The following is a 21,741-nucleotide window of genomic DNA, read 5'->3' on the forward strand; positions in this document are numbered from 1 at the left end:
TAAAGATCTGGCCACCTACAACCAAGTGTGGGGCAGGTAGCACTCAGTTGCTTCCCTCCTTGTTTTTTCTGCCTCTCAGAGTAATATGTCTGCAACCCGGTGTTCCCAGCTCCTCCCACCTGTTTCAGCTATTGTAAAAGGAGGTTGTGCTCCGTTTCTCTTACATTCATTTCCATATAGCCGATTGTCTCCATGCAGAGGAGGCAGTCAGATGTGAGACTTGCTTCTACTAATGCATGGCGGATAAACACTAGATCGGTGTTTGAAGAGACACTGGAGATCTCACCACCACAGAAAATAGTAGTTTGAGTGAACTTGCTTCCTATAAATTGAAAGGTCGGGGATAGATGGACTAACCCTAAAAGAGAAGCCGCCCCAATAGAAAAAGGGACGTTACCATTGCCAGCGTGCTTTTAAGCTACTACGCTATCTACATCTCTGCTTTATTACTCAGTTACTAAGTCATTCACCTGGAACACCCATGCAGCCAGAAGTCAAAACTCCTGATCGTCATGTCTGTTTCAGGTTTGTAACTTATTAAATAGGGAGAAAAGACATGACACCCCCAGATGGATGCAGTGGCACAGGCAAGTCATTATTACATCTGGATCTTGTGTGGGTATACCTGAAGATCAGCAGTGGCCTATGTCACATTTTCTTATAGTCGATTTAGGGGAGGGGAAGGTGCCAATACCTGGAATTGCTAGGAAAAGAAATGTACATACAAATTTGAGGACTTTACATGGAAACATTGTTTAAGTAGTGCAGACTGACAATAGTCAAGAAGGGATAAACAAGAACAGGGATTTCAGCTTGTCCATTTATCACAGAGGACCCAAGATACCACAATGCATACGCTCTCCCCAAGCTCTCTAATCACTGCCTGCCAATGCCAGTACCATAGTGGTAGATGTGCAGGCTACTATAGGATTATAGAGCTACCGCTGACAGTTTCCACATACAAGACAGGTATATCTATACAAAATTCCTGGACCAGGACTCCTTATACAGATACAGCAACTGTGTTTTGGGGAGAAAGATGGCTGGCAGTTTAGATTATAACGCTAGTAATAAAATCTTTCCCAGACTCTTAATTCTTTGTACAAAATCTGGCAATAGTGTTGAAAACACATTCCACCCAAGATGTCCGTAGTTGTCGGTGGGAAGTAACAGGTTGCAGTTTCTGAAAGGCCCCTGACTTTGGTTGTTAACACAGTTCAATCCTGTTTTGAATGATCTCGAACGTCTTCCTCATCTGTGTATTCAGAAGGCTCTTCTCCAGGTTTCAATAGCCGGCCAACGTAGTCATATTTCTCTGTTAAGAAGGAGCAAAAATAAATGATGATATAGCCATGGGACCATCATTAATGACAGATGTTCAAAACACTAACCGTGACTACTAAACAAGTAAAATGAGCCTTTATAAAAGAGCCGCTAGTAGGAGTCAGATGTATATACAATTATTAGAAACAAGTTGTAGTGTAGAGGAAGTGCTGAAGGCTGTTTAAGAGACCCACCTCTACTGGGCTGCACTCAGCACAAACCAAGTAGCCTGCAACCTGCTGCTTATAGGGTTGCATAGGACAGACATCTTTTAAAAGTACAACTAAATCCTCCCTCCTATCCTTTTGCACATGGTGTCATGTTCGCTTTTATTTAAATCTGCAGTTGCCATGGTGCTACACAAGTGATCACCTATGGCACCGGCCATTTGAGGGCTTGAATGCTTGGTTGAGAGCCGATATAAGCACAAAGGCAACTATGACTTATGACCAGGCATGCCTTGAACATACCATACACTGCTCACGTGCCACAAGGCTCAATGTGATTGAAAACACTGCAGAAAACATGGATACGTTTTATTCATGGAATTAAAAAGGAGAAATATGGGGTTAAGGCTTTTCTCCATAGTTCTCCTTAGGGTAACGGGAGGACACAAACTAGCGTCCTCCCGTCACCCTAAGCTCAGTATACCGCGAGCTACAGCTTGCGGTATACCGAGACACCACAGCCAAAACGGATCCCGACAATTATGTCTGGATCCGCCCAGCTGCGTGAGTGACAGCGGGCTCTGCCTATCTAGAGGCAGAGCCAGCTGTACCCGCCCCCTCCCCCGTCCGTTCCGCCAATCAGCGCTGGAGATCGGACAGGGGAGGGGGGGGAATCCCTGCGGGGAGCCGCGAGTGACAGTCAGCGGTATTCTAAGACGCCGCAGCTGGAACAGATCCCGACAAATCTGGAGGCAGAGCCAGCTGTAGCCACCCCCCTCCCTCCCCCATCCGTTCCGCTAGTCAGCGCTGGAGGATCGGACAGGGGGGGGCTGGGAGAGAGATCCCTGCAGGGCACCATGAGTGACAGTCACGGCTCTCTGCACGGACAGATCGAGAAATGAGCGAGCGCCGGTATGTGTTCGCTCACCTCCCGATCTACTGAGCCGACCTATGACAGTTTCATTGTCACAGGTCGGCTCAGATGAGGCCGAGTGAAAATGACTCGCCTCATAATTCTCCTTTAAGAACATTTACTGAACATTTCTTACTTAAGGTTTCTTTTGGGAAACCTTTAATTTTTTGCATTTAGTTCCACTTTAAACAACTAGGAAAGTACGTAGGCTTTTAGTCAACGTATAAGACTCTACAGAATCACTAAGGGAGATGCTACAGTGTAGTTTGAAGCAGGATAGGACGTTGATCACGTGACTTTCACAAAATCAGGCTGAAACTGAGCTGAAAGAATTACGGTACCATGAATGGTTGTGGGTGCCCGGAAATACAGAGCACATTGGATAGCCAGCAGTCCACACCAACCGACAATAAAGCTTTATGACTTTGCTGTACCAAGCTGCCACTAATCGCACAATGTTGCCTGTTAATAGTTGCTTAATTGGCTGTAATAATGGTTTCATAACCTGGTTTTAGCACTCATGGCTGCAGGACCTACATATGCATTTCTATTTTATCTAGGCCTGCTTAGCAACCTTGGAGCTTGATGAGAAACACAAATATCCATAAGCCTCTTTGACTTGACTATATTATAGCAATCATCAAGTACTATTCATTGAATTACAAATACTTTGTACTTGGATATTTACACACAATAAAAACTTTGTGTGGGAAGAATCTCTTGCATAAAAAAAAAAAAAAAGAGAATTCCAGGTATAACGTCTTTAAAAAGCACTAAAGCTACAAGACTAACACACACAACTGTCTCAGCATAGAAGATGAAACATTTCTGGCTGCACATACAGAGGAGTTGTTGTAAAGCTATAAAAGTCTGCCACCAGGAAATTACTTAACAGAACTTGGACCAGGACCAGTAACCAGAAGATTTGTCTTTTTGATAGTTAAAAGCTATACACAATCTCTGGTGGCAGGGGGAAATTTCTTTAAACAGCCAAAATTCCCAACCTCTGGGCTCAGCAATCCTAGAAGAACAGGGATTGCACAGTCAATGCCGCTACATTATATTTATTCAATGAAGCACAATAGAAATCCTTCCTAAACTATCCTGTGTCTAAAGCTACAAGGTATTATTCACACATATGTGTCTTCCATGTCAATGCATGGTAACACATTAAAAACACATGTCAACATGTGTAGCCCCACATTAATATGCATTGCCATGCAATTTGTATTTCATATAAACACAACACAAGTTCTATTGATTATAATTGAACATGCATAGGTGTGAATAGGCCCTCAAGGTACATACACTCCTATACCTTTGGTGTGCATTTAACACAAACCTGTTCCCAAATCCAGGCCCACCATGTTAGGCACCTTTGATACTTATTTTACTGTCGTTCTGGTAAAAAAACACAAGTACTGATGGGTATGAGACCAATTGTGACGCACCCACTGCCTTCTCACAATGCAGCACTTGGGAGCATCATTAGCCAATCACACGATGCCAAATGAAAGTCAATACTGGGTAATGTGTAATTGTCGCTCATGTTTCTGGGGGCTGCAGCAGAAAAGTGAAGCTAAAAAAGGTAATTCTGGGCATTGAAGAGTGCTTAGCACAGTGTGTAAGATGGAGGAGAGGGGTCTGTTTTTTACTTAAAAGTGCAGCGGCTAAGAGAACGTTATGACTGAAATGGAGTTTGTTAATTTTATTACCAAGTGACACTTCTATTGGCCACCCCAAAACGACTAGACCTAAAGTGAAGATAATGTAATGCATTTTATGTCATAACATAGCAATTCAAATTAACATGCGGTTAGCAAACCTGATGTTTTATCGCCCAATAATATGGAGTATGTTCGTGTTTAAGGAAAACTACCATTAGAGATATATGGAAGCTGCTAGGGTTGTTCAGATACCAGTGCCAATACTTGGCATTTTCATGAGAACTACCAGGGTTGCAGCGGGACCTGACTCTGCTGCTCCACCACTGTCCTGTCATTATTGGTCTGTATTGGTTTACAAAAAAACTGGCACATGGCACTAAAAAAATTATGTATCCGTACTAGTAAAAAATGGTATTGGTGCATTACCGTATATACTCGAGTATAAGCCGAGATTTTCAGCCCATTTTTTTGGGGTGAAAAGTCCCCCCCCTCGGCTTATACTCGATCAGCGCCAGGGTGTCTTCTTACTTACCTCGCCGCCCACCGGAGCAGCAGCGACGCTCGGCGAGGTAAGTAAGAAGACACCCTGGCGCTGATCGAGTATAAGCCGAGGGGAACTACCAGGGTTGCAGCGGGACCTGACTCTGCTGCTCCACCACTGTCCTGTCATTATTGGTCTGTATTGGTTTACAAAAAAACTGGCACATGGCACTAAAAAAATTATGTATCCGTACTAGTAAAAAATGGTATTGGTGCATTACCGTATATACTCGAGTCTAAGCCGAGATTTTCAGCCCATTTTTTTGGGGTGAAAAGTCCCCCCCCTCGGCTTATACTCGATCAGCGCCAGGGTGTCTTCTTACTTACCTCGCCGCCCACCGGAGCAGCAGCGACGCTCGGCGAGGTAAGTAAGAAGACACCCTGGCGCTGATCGAGTATAAGCCGAGGGGAACTACCAGGGTTGCAGCGGGACCTGACTCTGCTGCTCCACCACTGTCCTGTCATTATTGGTCTGTATTGGTTTACAAAAAAACTGGCACATGGCACTAAAAAAATTATGTATCCGTACTAGTAAAAAATGGTATTGGTGCATTACCGTATATACTCGAGTCTAAGCCGAGATTTTCAGCCCATTTTTTTGGGGTGAAAAGTCCCCCCCCTCGGCTTATACTCGATCAGCGCCAGGGTGTCTTCTTACTTACCTCGCCGCCCACCGGAGCAGCAGCGACGCTCGGCGAGGTAAGTAAGAAGACACCCTGGCGCTGATCGAGTATAAGCCGAGGGGAACTACCAGGGTTGCAGCGGGACCTGACTCTGCTGCTCCACCACTGTCCTGTCATTATTGGTCTGTATTGGTTTACAAAAAAACTGGCACATGGCACTAAAAAAATTATGTATCCGTACTAGTAAAAAATGGTATTGGTGCATTACCGTATATACTCGAGTCTAAGCCGAGATTTTCAGCCCATTTTTTTGGGGTGAAAAGTCCCCCCCCTCGGCTTATACTCGATCAGCGCCAGGGTGTCTTCTTACTTACCTCGCCGCCCACCGGAGCAGCAGCGACGCTCGGCGAGGTAAGTAAGAAGACACCCTGGCGCTGATCGAGTATAAGCCGAGGGGAACTACCAGGGTTGCAGCGGGACCTGACTCTGCTGCTCCACCACTGTCCTGTCATTATTGGTCTGTATTGGTTTACAAAAAAACTGGCACATGGCACTAAAAAAATTATGTATCCGTACTAGTAAAAAATGGTATTGGTGCATTACCGTATATACTCGAGTCTAAGCCGAGATTTTCAGCCCATTTTTTTGGGGTGAAAAGTCCCCCCCCTCGGCTTATACTCGATCAGCGCCAGGGTGTCTTCTTACTTACCTCGCCGCCCACCGGAGCAGCAGCGACGCTCGGCGAGGTAAGTAAGAAGACACCCTGGCGCTGATCGAGTATAAGCCGAGGGGAACTACCAGGGTTGCAGCGGGACCTGACTCTGCTGCTCCACCACTGTCCTGTCATTATTGGTCTGTATTGGTTTACAAAAAAACTGGCACATGGCACTAAAAAAATTATGTATCCGTACTAGTAAAAAATGGTATTGGTGCATTACCGTATATACTCGAGTCTAAGCCGAGATTTTCAGCCCATTTTTTTGGGGTGAAAAGTCCCCCCCCTCGGCTTATACTCGATCAGCGCCAGGGTGTCTTCTTACTTACCTCGCCGCCCACCGGAGCAGCAGTGACGCGACGCTCGGCGAGGTAAGTAAGAAGACACCCTGGCGCTGATCGAGTATAAGCCGAGGGGGGGCACTTTTCACCCCAAAAAAATGGGCTGAAAATCTCGGCTTATACTCGAGTATATACGGTATATTTGAAAAATCATACATTACATTAAAACAGAGATGTACAAATCCCAGGAGCTCCGTGTGCTCCTTACAAATGACAGCGGCCTCCTAACTTTAGAATTTTTCTGTGGTCTAGTCTCGGAGCTGGAAAAGTATCTGTACTTGTATCGAGTACGGTACTTGGTATCTGCACTTAGTCCCTAGACGCTGCCATACAGACCTGCACCACAAATGCTAGTTTCTTGGCCATCATGCTGATGCACTGCCTTAAATACTTTACAAAAGTCATGAACCTAGAAGAAATAGAGAATTTAAAGTTTGCTCTGATTTTCATAAGCATCATGCACGTTTCCTCCCTGTATTAAAAGGTAAGCAATTGCAGCCAGCACAACCTGTCTCATGACAGGGATGCATTAGGCCCCATTCACATGTAGCGAATTATCGCGCGATTGCCGCCGCGATATCGCGCATTTTTGCCGCGCGATATCGCGAGAAGTCGCCGGCCAATGCTATTCAATGGAGCTGTCTTAACTCCATGTCGCTCGTCGCGGTCGCAAGTCGCTTCTACCGGACCCTTTTTTCGGCGGATTTTGCGCGATTTTGCCCTTTTTCTATGGAGCCCGACGGAGAAGGTCGCGCTGCCGTCGCTGGAACGTCGCCCCAAAAGTCGCGCTATCCCGGCCGTGCGGATTCGCTGCAAAAGGTATGTCGCTACGTGTGAATGGGGTCTTAAGCACATCTAACATTCTATACAGGTTGCAGTTATCCTGCCCTGCCTCTCCTGTACATTCCTCATAGGAAAGAAAATATCACGGGGGTGTGGACACAAAAAAAAAAAAACAACAACTACTGGACTAAAGCCGGGGCCCGATCTACTTGTCCCTCATGACAATCTACTTGTCCCGATACAAAACATTTTTTAATCAAAGCCATTTAACTAAGGTTTTTATTGATAGCAACTTAGAAGACAGGCCCAAAAAGTACTGTAATTCAATCAACAAAACACAAAAGTAGATAGTGAGCCTGAACAGAACAGATTTCCAAATGAGAACTGTAGCTTACTTTATCAAAAAACTTAAGTTAACAGAGGTACCCTCATGGACCATTATGGACATGCTTGGTTATGCTAGATGAGCTTGAACTAAACATTAAACACATAAAGGCAAATGAAATAACAGAGAGGCAGTCTCATGACAAGTACACTTTAAGCAGAGACAACCTCATGAGGCCTCTTATGTCCACCCACATGCTTGGTTCCGCCAGATGTAGGCCAATACTGAATAGCTGTGCTGGGGTCATATTCCTCATATTCAGGCCCCTCCATTTTAATGACCATGAGGTCCTGCACCATACCCTGCTGAAGTCTTGTTCCAAGTGGGTTTTTAACTACATTCATGCCAGAAAACACCCGTTCTGCCTCAGCTGTTGAAACACTGAACATCATCTCCACAACCTTCAAATATATTACAGAGAAGATGGTTTTGATAGCGGACTTTTCTTCAGCCGAGAAAAGAATGCTGTACTAATCCAACAATTCTTTAAGGTCAGCTCTGCCATATGTATATAGGTCCTCTCTGCCTTCTGGCCATAGTGTGTAGTCAAACACTTGGAATCCACGGGATGGCATAGAATCAAAAATGGAGAATCTTTCATCAATGTAATCTACAATGTTTTCAATGAGCTGTATATTACATTTGCTAGCAGCTTGTGGGTACTGGCCTGATAATTGAATCTCCCACCCCTCAGTAGATTGATCTCCAAATTTTCTCTCTGGGTGGTACAGTCTATTCAACTGCTTCATGTCTTCCCCGGGATCAAGCATCAAGCCAGTCTTATTGCCCATTTCTCAAAAGCAGGCTCCACATAGAGTAACAGAAGGTCATTTGGTGGAAAAAAATTCTGACAGCCGAGATACAGGCTCAAGAATATCTCTCAAAATGTACAGGGTAGAGAGGAAATTCACACTTGATTGATTTGAGATATTTCCTTGCTTTAGCTGAAGACTCATCGGTCCCAGCACCAACTTGGCCAAGCTATAACACAGTTTGCAGGTTTTGCTGCATTGTTTTTAGGGCCCTTTTTTTTTTTCTTGAAACCCTTTTTACTTGGTTAATGTCACTGAAGTGAGCAAAACTTTGTTCTATTACTTTTGCAATTTTTCACCTTTTAGGGCTATTCTAGTAGAATTTAAAAACCCATTTCGAAGTTTCTTCCAAACAATGTAAGGAGTGTTCTTTACTGCATCTAGAATACCCAGGTTGAAGATTGTGTGCTGCACAATGTACAGGCAGCAGATATGGAATGTCGTTCTTGATCAGTGCTGCTACACCACCTTTTGAACCCATCATTACAGCAGCACCATCAAAATTTACAGAGATAAGTGTTGGACCAGGCTGTTCTGGAGACCTCAGATGTTGCATATCCAAAGACAGGTGTTTAAGACCTTTAACAATTGGATCTAGCACTGCTGCAGCATGTGCCTGCTCCACTGGGGCAAGGTCTACAAATGCTCTAAGGTTTCCCTTCATTAACAACCCTGACCAGCAGTTTCCTGTTCAATTATGGCACTATCTGTGCTGCCATCTGCAATAATACAGATAAATCTTGAATGTCTGACAATCTCTTTCATGTCCTGTCGAATTATTATTTCCGCTTCACATTTGATAAATTCGGCAGCTTTCCACGATTAGTCCCCACCCGCTTTTATCATTGCTCGGCATAACATATCCATGTCTGAAAGAGGATTCCAGTGTTTTGCAATGAAGTATGCATTGTTAAATAACACTCTTCCTTTCTACCGCCTTCAGTTTTTGTAGTGCTTTAACAATAATGGGCTGCGCTGACTGAACTGCAGAACTGGCACTGCAAGTTGCTGTACTTGCTGATGCCTCAGACTGCACAAGTGCTTTTTTATTTTCTTGTTTGAACCACGAGCAGCATGTCATGTGGACTTTGCTTGTTTCATGAGCTTTAATTGGTTCAGTGCAAAATGTATCACAGCCACATACAAAGGCATTCCTACCAGATCCAGAGTGACTCTTTGCTATGGTAGGGTATTTTAAGCCAATTTCACAATACATCTTTCCTTCCCCCGGCTCTGCTTCAAAACAAGTCAAGGCCAGGAATCTTTCCAGTGAGGTTGAAGTGCTCTTTCTCTTCTCTGTATCATACTTTTTGTCTCTTGATAGAGCAGAAGGATTTGAGCTTCTACTATCACAGGGGCTATGACTGAGACACATTGGCCCCATCTTGTTTGCTTGTTTTGTTAAAGCCAAAATGAAGACTTTGTGATGACATGATACACTTTCACAAAAAAACGGCTATGAAACCTGCCTTCCTAGGCAAACTGAATTCTATTCTTAGTAGACCTGCACACTCCGGGCTTCTGCATCCCATGAATCTGAAAAACTAATGAGATTGTTGGATTTCACATTTTTCCTAGGGGATCAGCAAGGGACAGAAGTCTGAACAAAAATCCTAAATTTCTCATTTTTAAAATTCCAACACAAAATATCACAAGACAAACTAAATATTAGTTTGTCCTACGGTAACACTCCCTTGACAAAAAAGGCAGAGCTACAAGCATTTAACCATACAGTTGCATTGTAACTAAATGACATGCTTGTGTCATCTTTACACAGAAAATAAAAGCCATAAATTACTTAAACACAAAATACCGGTATGTAGTTAGCGAGTACCGTTTCTTTTTTTTCTCTGTCCCATTAGGGAAGCCTTACATGCCACACGGTTTCCTGATTAGCATGGAAGCCGGCTCCATGCTCCCCCGTCACCAATCAGGAAGCCGGGCACTCAAGCAATTGCTGTGGCCACATTAAACTCTAAGGGCTTGTTCACGCCAACTTACAGTGCATTTCAGCACGGTTAGCTGCTAAAACGCACTGTATTGCATACTAAACTCCCTCGGTGTATTGAAGTCAACGGCACCGCAGCCACGCCCCTCACCCGCAGTGCGATCGACCGCACTGGAACATGTAGTACACCAATGCCTGCGTTCCGGTCCAGTGCGATCAGAAAAAAATGCTGCAAGCACTATTTTTTCTGATCGCACCAGAACGCAGGCGTTCTATCAAAGTTTGTGACTATGTTGGAATGTATGACCGCTGACATGGTCACACATTTTAACGTAATCCAGCCCAGTTTTACATTGGTGGAATGTGTGACCACCCATTAGGTCAAGCACTCCAACAGCTGATCGGTCCTCAAATGTCACTTCTAGCCGATCGTGCCGGAACGCACTAGGGCCAGTGTTAACAAGCACTTGGGGCCTGTTCACACCACAAAGACTGCATTCCAGCATGTTCGGCCTCTGGAACGTACGCCAGCTGGCTCCCTTAATTCGGGGCGTGGACAGAATCTAAATGGTGTGAACGAGGCCTAAACGAGAGCCAGTTCACACCACAAAGACTGGAACAGAAGCCAGCCGGCTCCATGCGTGAGGGGGCGTGGCGGTGCATTGAAGTCAATGGCAGCGTAGCCATACTCCCCGCAGTGCGATCGCCGGCACCCAAACGCATGGCACATTAGTGCCTGCGTTCAGGTCCAGTGTGATCTGCATAAATGCTGCAAGCACTATTTTTGCAGATCGTACTGGACCGGAACACAGGCTCTGATGTGCCACGCGTTTGGGTGCCGGCAATCGCACGGACATGAGTTTGCAATAAATCTACGATTTGGATCCTATAAGGATTATGGTGCGCTGGTGACGTTTCTGCAAGTAGCTCCATCATTTCCCCATGCCGTGTTACTACTCCACGCCCGCCCCCCTCGCTCTGTCACCGTGGCTGCATCCCTGCTCCACGCCCCCAGCTCTGTCATCGCGGCTCCATCGCCAATCCACGTCCCCTGCTCTCGCTCCGGTAAAAGAAAAAAAACCAACCAAACATCTCAGCCACGCTACTTGCCCGCAGCAGGGCTAAACTACTGAAGAAACTACCTGCCCGGCGCCCGGAACTGCATGTCCTGTACGTTGGGCGATACGATTTCCACAACCCTGATATCACTTACATACATTGGAGCTGGGGGGCTCCTGGTAAGCATGAAAGAAATCTAAAAGCTATGTAAAGACATCACTAGGTGGTGATACTTTAGTCACAAAGCCAGTGAAGTTTATTTTACTGACAAGCGTACAGGGATACTGCAAACAATTTGCATCAATTTGATTTGAAAATGTTCTTTTTGTAGTTATAAAATATTTTATATTAATCCATCTTTGCGTTACAAATAATTGAATACTAGATTTCCCCATGACTTTGGAATCCCAGAGCGCTAAGAAAGGATTCATACTGTGTTAAAGTACATTGCGCTAAGGCAGCCAATTCAAATTGAACGGGTTTCCGATGCACCAAAACACAAGCAAATAAAACAAAAAAGTGCAGTATTTGCATTGCAGTGTGAGTACTTTGCCCACTACAATATTAGCGAGTTGGGTGCCATTCAGAATAAACGGCACCGATTCAGACCTGTGTATTGTCACAATTCACAAATGTCAATAGGCCCCAAGGATTTTCAACTATTTGCCTCCAAGCTGCTTGAATCTGACTGAAACTTGAAGGGAGATGAATCAATGCCTGTAAGGTTGTTTGAGCTATTGAGCTTTATAAAAACACAGCTTTTCCCAATAGGAGTTCCTGGAAAACATGAAAATCCAAGAGCTCCACCTGCTATTAATAAGCATTATTTCAGTTTTACATGAAAAAATGTTTTTCTTTAACCTACAAATATACACAATCACTATACGTTCCCTTTAACATTTGCTGGCAAAACAAGTTCTGTAAAAGCCAAAATCACAGAAATGACAAATGAATACCTTTAAACTGCATCTCCCATTCTCGAACACTTTCCATTTGCACAGCATTGAGGTCTGACAGATCATCATAGTCATCTCGAAGTGCCTCTTTATCAAGGCAAAATGTTGCAAGTCCTCTTGAAGCATCTCTGCCTGCAAATATCCCATATGGTCCAACTGAAAAAGGAAAATGGCCCATGAAACAAATAGACAAAAAAACTATTAGGAACACTGTGCTGATTATCTTGTAATATAGACAATTATTCTCAAGGAAACATTGAGGAGCTGGGTTGGGCCCTCTCAGTAAACTTACTACAGCATGAGGTAAGGCCGGTGTTGAGGTATCTGCATAAACAGGCATGTCTGTGCCATATGAACATGTACACTTGAACATAAAGTGAATTAATAATCTGTTAGTTTAGAAAGAACAAAGAAAATAAATTAAAAAAGAACTAAAGCCAAGCTGTTTTTTTCACTTTTCTTTTTTGGTTTTACTTCTCTTTTTGGTCACGGTAGTACATTTACTGATACCCACTCTAATCTGCTTGGTTAGCAAACTTGGTCTCCATAATGTTTGTTTAGATGTGTTCTCCCCAAAAAAAAATAAAAAATAGGTCCTTCAGGAAACAGGTTCATTTATTTTGAAACCTGCAAGTGACACTACATTCAGGAGTTAAAGTGACATTAAACCCTCAGATTTTTTAACATAAACCAATACTGTACTGTGTGCCTTACTGTAATCCATGGTTGTTTCCCTTCTCTTTGCTGCTCTTCCTTTTAAATCCTCATGTCTTCTCATGCTTGGGGAGAACTTCCCTTTGCAGCTGAGTGCCTCTTCCTGTAGTGCTGGCTCAGGTTGCAAACCTATACAAACCTATACACAGACACCGTGTATCCATTTCAGAGACAAGGCAGTCTGCTGCAAAACAGAAGTTCTGCCCAGCATGAGAACAGATACAGATTTAAAAGGAAGAGCAGCAAAGAGAAGGGAAACAACCATGGATTACAGTAAGGCAAACATTACAATATTGTTTTATGTTAAAAAAATCTGAGTGTTTGTCACTTTAAATTGTAAAAATACATTCAAGTACCTTAACTAGTAAGAAAAATGTATCCTATTTGTGTATCACTCAGCTGTAGATCCTCAAATCACCTCTGAACTGGTGCTGATACTGTCCTTCCTTCTGGAGGGTGGCTACTTTTATTCCCCATGGTCCCTGTGTGTGCTGTAAAGAATCCACCGCTCCAAGCACACTCCTATGATAGACTATGATGGAGATTGTAATCCATCATGAGAGCGAGCTTGGAGCGGTGGCTTAAATTGGACATAGGTGAACCTCATTTTATATAGATCTAACATAGAATGGAAACAAGTGTGTGTGTTGGGGGAGACTGGGAGCAGGTATTCAACCCACTCAGAGGGTTGACAACTTGCAGCGGCTGAGGCGCAGTATTTCAACACATGAGCAGCCAGAAAGGTCAGATAGACTGCCTCTTTTTTTCAATGCAATTATTTAGTGACAGGGTCACTTTAAAACTCAATACCGGGTTGTAACACTGCAATATGTGGACAGTGTATGTATAGATAACATTCCATAATAGATAATATATAACACACTTTGATATACTGCTTGAGGAATCTGTATAATTTATTCTGCTCTGTAGATTCCTTTGGTCATGAGCAATTTAATGCATCACCAAGTTAAAAATTGCAGTACAAAGTTCTAAGGTCTAGTAGTCTGTGCGGAGGCATATGTTTTTATTCCCATGGGTGATGGTGTTCTGACCTTCTTAGCACTGGTGAGATGTTGGGAGAAAGATGTTGTGAGTAAACTGTAAATAAGCCAAGATAAGAGCATAGTTTCAAATTGTTGCATCACATTACTGTGCACACATGATTTGCTGTTTTGCCAACAAGGAAATGATAGACGTCTCAGAATTATAATACAGACACAGCCATCAGAGAATGCTGGAAAATGAATTCCATCATACGCAATTACAACATGAAACATATATTTTCTTCAAAAAAGGAAACCAAATAGGATTTTGTAGTGGCTCACCAGTTTCAACAAGCTTGAAGTAGACATTTCCCACAATCTAGTATCAATCAGTGTGGAATGTCTCCACCCAACTATTCTAGAACCAAAGAAAAATGTAGGAGCAGAGCGTTGTGAACACTGCCATAATGGTCGTCACAGAAACAATGCCTGTACATGACCGCTGACAGCTAAATAGTAATTCATGTACCCAGCACCTCATCACCTCAGTGCTGAGGGGAATCCCACTTCTTTAAACTGTTCAACATTCATGAAAAGATCTCATTCATGAATTAATAGACAGTTTAGTTCTGAACAATCTGCATAGAAAAGTCTAGCTGGAAGTCAAACATGTAACCGTGCAATCTCCAATTTACAGTCCACTATATAGTGCTGGGCCTTCATAGAGGATATCCAAACCCTCACACCAAAGAGGGACTCCAATGTACAGAAACGTAAACAATGACTCTCTTATCTGCTATCTTTTGGTCTGTTAAATATACAATTGAAAGTGTTTTGTTATAGCTTTTCTATTTCTGCAAAAAAATACCCATTGATGGTATCAGAAATCCAGAGCTGTCCAGTGCACACTTCCTGTGTTATCTCAGGGAGTCCTTCCAGTTCTTATCTTCTACTACACAACAATTAGTCCCTATGCTGTGGAGATTAGAAGAATGGGTCAAATGTAGTAGTTTAAAACACAAACTGGACAGGACTGACACCAGGTCTTGTGTTTTAAGGCCACAGAAGAGCACATGGTGTCATTTCACAAGAGGAAATTAGCAATGAGTGCATTACTGACAAACCCCAGGTTTCTTTCTGTACTTGGAAGGTCTTTAGATGGTTAACAAAGGGGGAACTGTGCATGTATTGCAGAGAAGCTCAGCAGATGTTTTGTTTCTTTTCTCCCAGACATGAGCTTTAAACTTAAAAGGAGATTGCACAATGGGATTATACAGTGCTGGTAAATTTAGAAACTCAGCTGCTGTATCTTAGCAATATTTATTTACATAACATATATGTAATTTGTGCCGCAGGTCAGGTTTACCCCTTCAAGTACATTTGCAAGGTCAGCACCAAATGACTTTCCATACATATAGACTGGTCATGCTATATCAAATTCAAACATGTCAGTGTAGATACATAGAACGCGTCCAAAATACACAATTGTAATCCCATTATGATCAAGTCATTTTAGCTCAAATCAAGTGATCTCTATCACTTTCCCCCCAGTATTATCCTCAACTACCCAAACCTAGACTTGTCTGGTGTCACAGGTAGAGAGGATGTGTCTTTACAGCTTTCAATATAATGACAAAAAATACCGGCGCCTTCAATTACAGGGTGCCCAGCAATTGGATGCAGCGAACACGAAAGAGGCAGCTCCCATAGGTCAGATTGACCACCAGTCTAAGAAACAAGGAACAAAAGAAAGCGCCTCCATAGTGTAAAAGAGTGATTTAATAATAAAAACACGCAGCTCTAAGGCTGTACTTACAACAATTCAGTTGAATAAAAACCAGTGGAGTAGGTTGACAAGTCGGAACCTCTAGCGTTTCACCAGCGTCCTCTATCTCTGTGTTAGCAAAAGGTTTACGCGTTTCTGGGGCACGCCCCCTTCATCAGAACCTCAGAACCTTATCACTCCAGACTCTCCCTGCTAGAGGTTCCGACTTCTCATCCTACTCCACTGGTTTTATTCAACTGAATTGTTGTAAGTACAGCCTTAGAGCTGCGTGTTTTTATTATTAAATCACTCTTTTACACTATGGAGGCGCTTTCTTTTGTTCCCAGCTTTCAATATACAGGTGAAACTCGAATAATTAGAATATCGTGCAAAAGTAATTGCAGTAAGTGCTGCAAAAGGGGCCCAAACCAAGTACTGAGTACATATGCATGCTTGTACTTTTCAGAGGTCCGATATTGTTCTATGTACAATCCTTGTTTTATTGATTGCATGTAATAATCAACTTTTTTGAGGTTGTGGATTTGGGGTTCTTGGGGTTTTCATGAGCTGTAAGCCATAATCATCACAATTATGACAAATCACAGCTTGAACTATCTTGCTTTGCATGTAATGAGTCTATCTCATATATTAGTTTCACCTTTTAAGTTGCATTAGTGAAATAAATGAACTTTGCATGATATTCTAATTATTCGAGTTTCACCTGTATACTAATAGCACCAAGACAATATGGACATTCTCTTTCTGTGTGAAGAAATCTAAAAATTACACTAAACTCATAATTTAAAAGCTCAAAAGTGCATTCAATTACCTTAAAGTGAACCATTACCCCCTTTCACTAAAAATCACATCTGCATGCAAATATGAAATTCTCTTACATTCATTAGCTTAAAAAATATGTTTTCATTTTACTTACAATTTCTTGTTTCTACTTCCTGGTTCTCTTTGGTAAAAGTGATGTAATGTACCCAAGTGTTGCATCTAGGGCTGCAACAACTAATCGACATAATCGATTATTGAAAAAGTTGTCAACTTGTTCAATAATCGATTAAAAATGAGATCTCAGGGAAAGGCATGTTCCTCCCGAGATGTACATGGCCACATGTCCTAGTCACATGTGCCAGAGTTCCAGGAAGTAAAGGTAGATATATTAATCTGCCCTTAGTAAAAAATTGCCACTTTAAAAAGACTGGGGAAGAAAGAGAAACAAGGTATGCAAAGAATACTTCTAGATAATTGCAGGCTTTGTACCCGTTTGTAGATTGTCATTACTAAACAGCTCTAAAAAGGTGCCTTTGTTGTTATTTTGAAGATATCTGTAAAGGTCCACTTTAGGTATTAACAAAAATGTATCTAATTTGTGTATCACTCGGCTGTAGTTCCTCAAATCATCTCTGAATTGGTGCTGACACTGTCTTTCCGGAGGGTGGCTACTGTTCCCCATGGTTCCTGTGTGGGTTGTACAGTAGCCACCACTCCAAACTCGCTCCTGTGATAGACTATAATTTTAATACAAATTAGCCAACTAAAAGGTGAGATTGTAATCCATCACAGGAGTAAGCTTGAAGTGGTGACTACTTTACAACACAGCAAAAGGTTTCCCAGCACACTCACCAGCCAGCATGCAACAAAACCTCTCTCACCCCTAAGCTTAAAAACAGAGATTTAGATACACGTCTTCTGCAGAAAATGTGAAAGCCGCACTGCCGTGCCAAGGCACCTCTATATAGTGCGGTCCTAACTCTAAACTATGAGAGTCTCCATCTTGGAGCACATGTGGCAAAAGATAAAATTGGGTGCAGGTTTGTCAGGAGGAAGCCCAACCTCCTTAAAAGGCATAGGGACCACACACACACACACACTTGTTTCCATTCTATGTTAGGTCTATATAAAATGAGGTTCACCTTTGTCCAATTTAAGCCACCGCTCCAAGCTCGCTCCAATGATGGATTACAATCGCCATCATAGTCTATCACAGTAGTGAGCTTGGAGTGCTGGCTACTTTACAACACACACAGGGACTATGGGGAACAAAAGTAGCCACCCACCAGAAGGAAGGGCAATGTCAGCACCAATTCAGAGATGATTTGAGGATCTACAGCTGAATGATACACAAATAAGATACATTTTTGTTAATAGTGAAAGGTACTTGAAAGGAGTTAAATCTTAAAAATGCAAAGTTTAGTGTTACTTTAACTACTCGTTGGCAATCACCTTATTTACAGAACACTGTGCTGCTAACAAGGGGATTGTCAGCATTGACTTGTAGTATTCTTTCTCAGAATGCAAAGCATTCCGAGACTGGAGGCGGCGCATCCTGTCATTCATCCGCACCATGCTCCATTCATAGAACACTTTGTATTCAGGGAAAGAATAGTACGAGTTCTGTGAATGGTAAGAGATGGTGATTGTTCTCAGTCACAGCCTCTGCTTGAAGATCAGCACTGTGGGGAGTATCCAGCATCAGCAAAGGGACGTTTCTACGCGCAGCAGCAGCCAGCAGGGCCTGGGACTACATTAGAGGTTATTTATGTCTGGTGAACACACACAAATAATTACAAAATTAGACTGGAGTTCAGCTTTAATAAATCTGTAAATATTTGAATGCCCATAGCCTGACTATAGTCATAGTTATGACTATAATGAAAGAATGGAGCAAACTAAGGAACACATTTCCTGCTTAGGACTCAAAAGGTTGCAGTAGAATACTTCTGTAGTAATACAGATTGAGGGGAATTTATCAAAACTGCAGCAGACAAAAATCTGGAGAGGCTGTTTCTAAATTCTATGGGAAGCCATTTGTAGTCCCTGTGACTCCTAGACAGGGAAACACCCAAATCTTACACTGTACACCCCTAGGTGCCCGTGTCCATGAGTCCTAAACACACGTACATGTTTGGACTTAAAAACTGATCTAGAGGAATGGAAGAATTATTTTACAGATCTGACCGTTTTAGGACTCATTCACACAGACATGCAGAAACCTGATCCCGGGAGGGAAGATTGTACGAATAGCCGCATGCACACTGCACCCAAGGACGGGAATCCGCACTTGTACACATGTGCAGGTTGGCATGTAGCCACATTTTGTCGTTTGGCTTATCAGGCAGCAACACTGAATAGCTGTCCTTTGCGGGCACACGTTTGTGCATGGAGACGCATGCTGTACTGCTGTGTGAATGAGCCCTATCTCGTCTAAACAGAAGCACTTTTTTCCCCAGGATAGATGTCAGTATTTTATTACACTAGAGCCCCCTCAGCGCCCATTCACACCTGATTTATTTGTCATGCGTTTTCCAAAGTGCAACAACACTCAGCATGAATTTAATGCCCATTATATTCAATGGTGCCCATTCACATCGGAGTGTCAGGCTGCCACTCGTCACATGAACTTTTCTGGCCGCTGTTTTTGTGCACTTCTTGCTTGCCATGTTGGGGAAGGGAACGACGATGACAAAGTACAACACACACTTTTCGTGAGCATGCACAAAATCATACAATTTTGCGCATCCACACACGGCACATGTGAATAGGGCCTCAATGGGCTGCCCTATGTGCAGCAAAGAAGCTCATGGTCCTTTCCGTGCATGCACAGTTCCTATGTTTTTGCACATGCTCATGATACAAGAACTGTGTGCTGTGCACATTCACACCATAGCGTTGTACTAAATGAACGATACAACACATTGGGTGTAATTCATGAAAACTGGAGCAGGCAGTTTTCTTATGGCAACCAATCCGCTTATCTCTACAGTTAGTTTCAATAAGCTTTAAAAATGGAACAGATTGGTTGCCATAGGCAACTGCTCCATAGCCTGGCTTAACAGTGAATGGCAGCACACGCGCAACACAGAGGGAATTTATTAAAACTGGAGCAGGCAGAATTTGGAGCAGTTGCCCAGAGCAACCAATCATTTTCTCTCCTCAGTTTGTTAAGATTTGAAAATGAAATATAGAACCCGATTGGTTGCCATGGGCAACTGCTCCAGGTTTTTCATAAATTCCCCTCAGTTTATACACGCTTCGTGAACGAGCATAACATCACAGGATCCTGCGCACGTTCATGTGCTCCACTAGTGTGAATAGAGGGCTCACTATGTTACTCCCAGCAGATTCCACGCTGACCCCAGCTCTCACCAGGCCCGTAGAACTTGCTCCCCTCTGTCACGTCGAACACTTTGCCGTTGACAGCCAGCAGGATGCGGGGGCTGTTGGCGCCGTCATAGTCTCGCAGTTGCTGCAGGGTGAAGTCTCTGCGCTTCATGCGGGGTAAAGAAGAACGCGACCGGGTCCCGGCCCCCCTCCAGCGCCAGTACACCCGCCAGGCCCCGTACACCAACACCGCAAGGAGAGCCGCGTTCAGCAGCAGCGTGCACACACAACCCAACCCGAAGCCTTCTCCTTCCTCTTGGCCCGACTGGGCACCAGCCGACTGCTGCTCCTCCAACCCCTCCGACATCACCCGCCTAGGGTTCCTCCCGGGTTACCACTGGACTACACCCGCCGGGAGGAGAACACGCACAAGACACAGTCGGGAAGGCTCAGCCCACAGACACACCGCTCGAACACAGCAGCGGGGACAGCTGACGCTACTCCCTACAGTGACGGTTACAGCCAGGCGACAAGCGGCGCTCTCAAGTGACGTCATCCAGGCGGGAGAGCGACATTTGGAAGTCAGAGGAAGGAGAAAGGGGCGGGAGAGGAAGCTTTTTTTTCCAATGAGCTTTATTATTATCACAAAGAACACATAGCAGGGGGGCACGTGATCATGTTGTTGGTTTATTTCCGCAGTAAAACGGGAGGCAAAATGGAGCACTTGTCTGAAACAACCAATCAGGTTCTTTGTTTCCTTTTCCACACAGTGAGAGTGCAAACCTGATGGTTTTATACGAGAAGCTACACTTTTGACTCAACATTCAGCCCCACTTAGGGTTGCCACCTGTCCAGGATTCACCCAGACAGTCCAGGTTTTAAATGTTTTGTCCGGGTTTCATGGAAGTTGAGACCCGGACACATGATGTCAGGCAGACAGGCAACCAAAATTAAGATAGGGGGGCTACTGGCCCCCCACTGAAGATAATCTCAACTGTGATATTTACATATGAATATGCCACAACTCATTCTCCCCAAAAAATGTTTGTGTGTCGCTGGAGTGTTCGGGTTTCGATGGAAGAAAAGGTGGCAACCCTAGCCCCACTTATAGATTGTCATACACTGGTGAAAAAAATAGAAATGAGGAAGCAAGGGCTCATTGGAGCACAAATCCAGGTGTATTGGCAGGCAGCGAAAAAACACCGCACACGGGTATACATGCGTAAACACTGGTACTGGTGCTTGAACTTGCATTGGTGTTTGCGAACTTATGCCCATGCGTGTGTACACGCCACTGCTACGTTTATGTTTGTATAACTGTGTACAGCCTTTTCTGTCCATACAATCCTATGCGCCACAAATACAGGCATATTTTATAGCCATGCCCATACACATATTTATTTGTATCTGTGCACATGAGCCCAGTGTTAACAATAAAGTGTCAGTAAATGCACACACACATTCAGTACCTAAATTCTTAGACATCTTGGACCTTTAAAATGGTATTGTCAGACAGCACATCCTTTAAAAATAGTGTACATGTTCCAGAGTTTCAACTTGCTTTATAAGGGTGACTACATCTACCTCACATGGTCAGGTCATAAGATCAACTACAATAATCATACTTCCCAACTGTCCCTCATTTGAAACCAAATCCCTGTGTTCCTCTTTTCTCCCCATTTTCCCTTTTTTTTTGGGGGGGGGGTCTGATTTAACTACCAAAAGTGTTATTCTACAATACATTCTTTATCTTATCTCTTAATTATCTTGTTTGCTATTTAAAAAAATCAGTATAAAGGAAAAGTAATGGTGAAAAAAACAATTCTGGGTTCAACTATTAATTTTTGGCACATTAATTCTTAAAGGAGAACGATGGGGTAAGTGTTTTTCCCCATAGTTCTCCTAAGGGTGACGGGAGGACATATACTAGCGTCCTC

At 43.4% G+C, this 21,741-nt stretch overlaps 1 protein-coding gene across 1 annotated transcript; it reads right to left on the reverse strand.

Moving 5' to 3' along the window:
* Positions 1-664: 664 nt before the first annotated feature.
* On the reverse strand, positions 665-20,352 carry PGRMC2 (progesterone receptor membrane component 2). The gene is made up of 3 exons (XM_018565954.1): positions 19,850-20,352; positions 12,233-12,388; positions 665-1,315 (listed from the first exon to the last, which is right to left on the reverse strand). Exons 1-3 carry the CDS (start codon positions 20,169-20,171, stop codon positions 1,218-1,220), a joined length of 576 nt encoding a protein of 191 aa, XP_018421456.1. The 5' UTR covers positions 20,172-20,352; the 3' UTR covers positions 665-1,217.
* Positions 20,353-21,741: the final 1,389 nt, after the last annotated feature.

Source organism: Nanorana parkeri, unplaced genomic scaffold (assembly GCF_000935625.1).
Source record: "Nanorana parkeri isolate BGI_ZX_2015 unplaced genomic scaffold, ASM93562v1 scaffold903, whole genome shotgun sequence".
Classification (NCBI taxonomy): Eukaryota; Metazoa; Chordata; class Amphibia; order Anura; family Dicroglossidae; genus Nanorana; species Nanorana parkeri.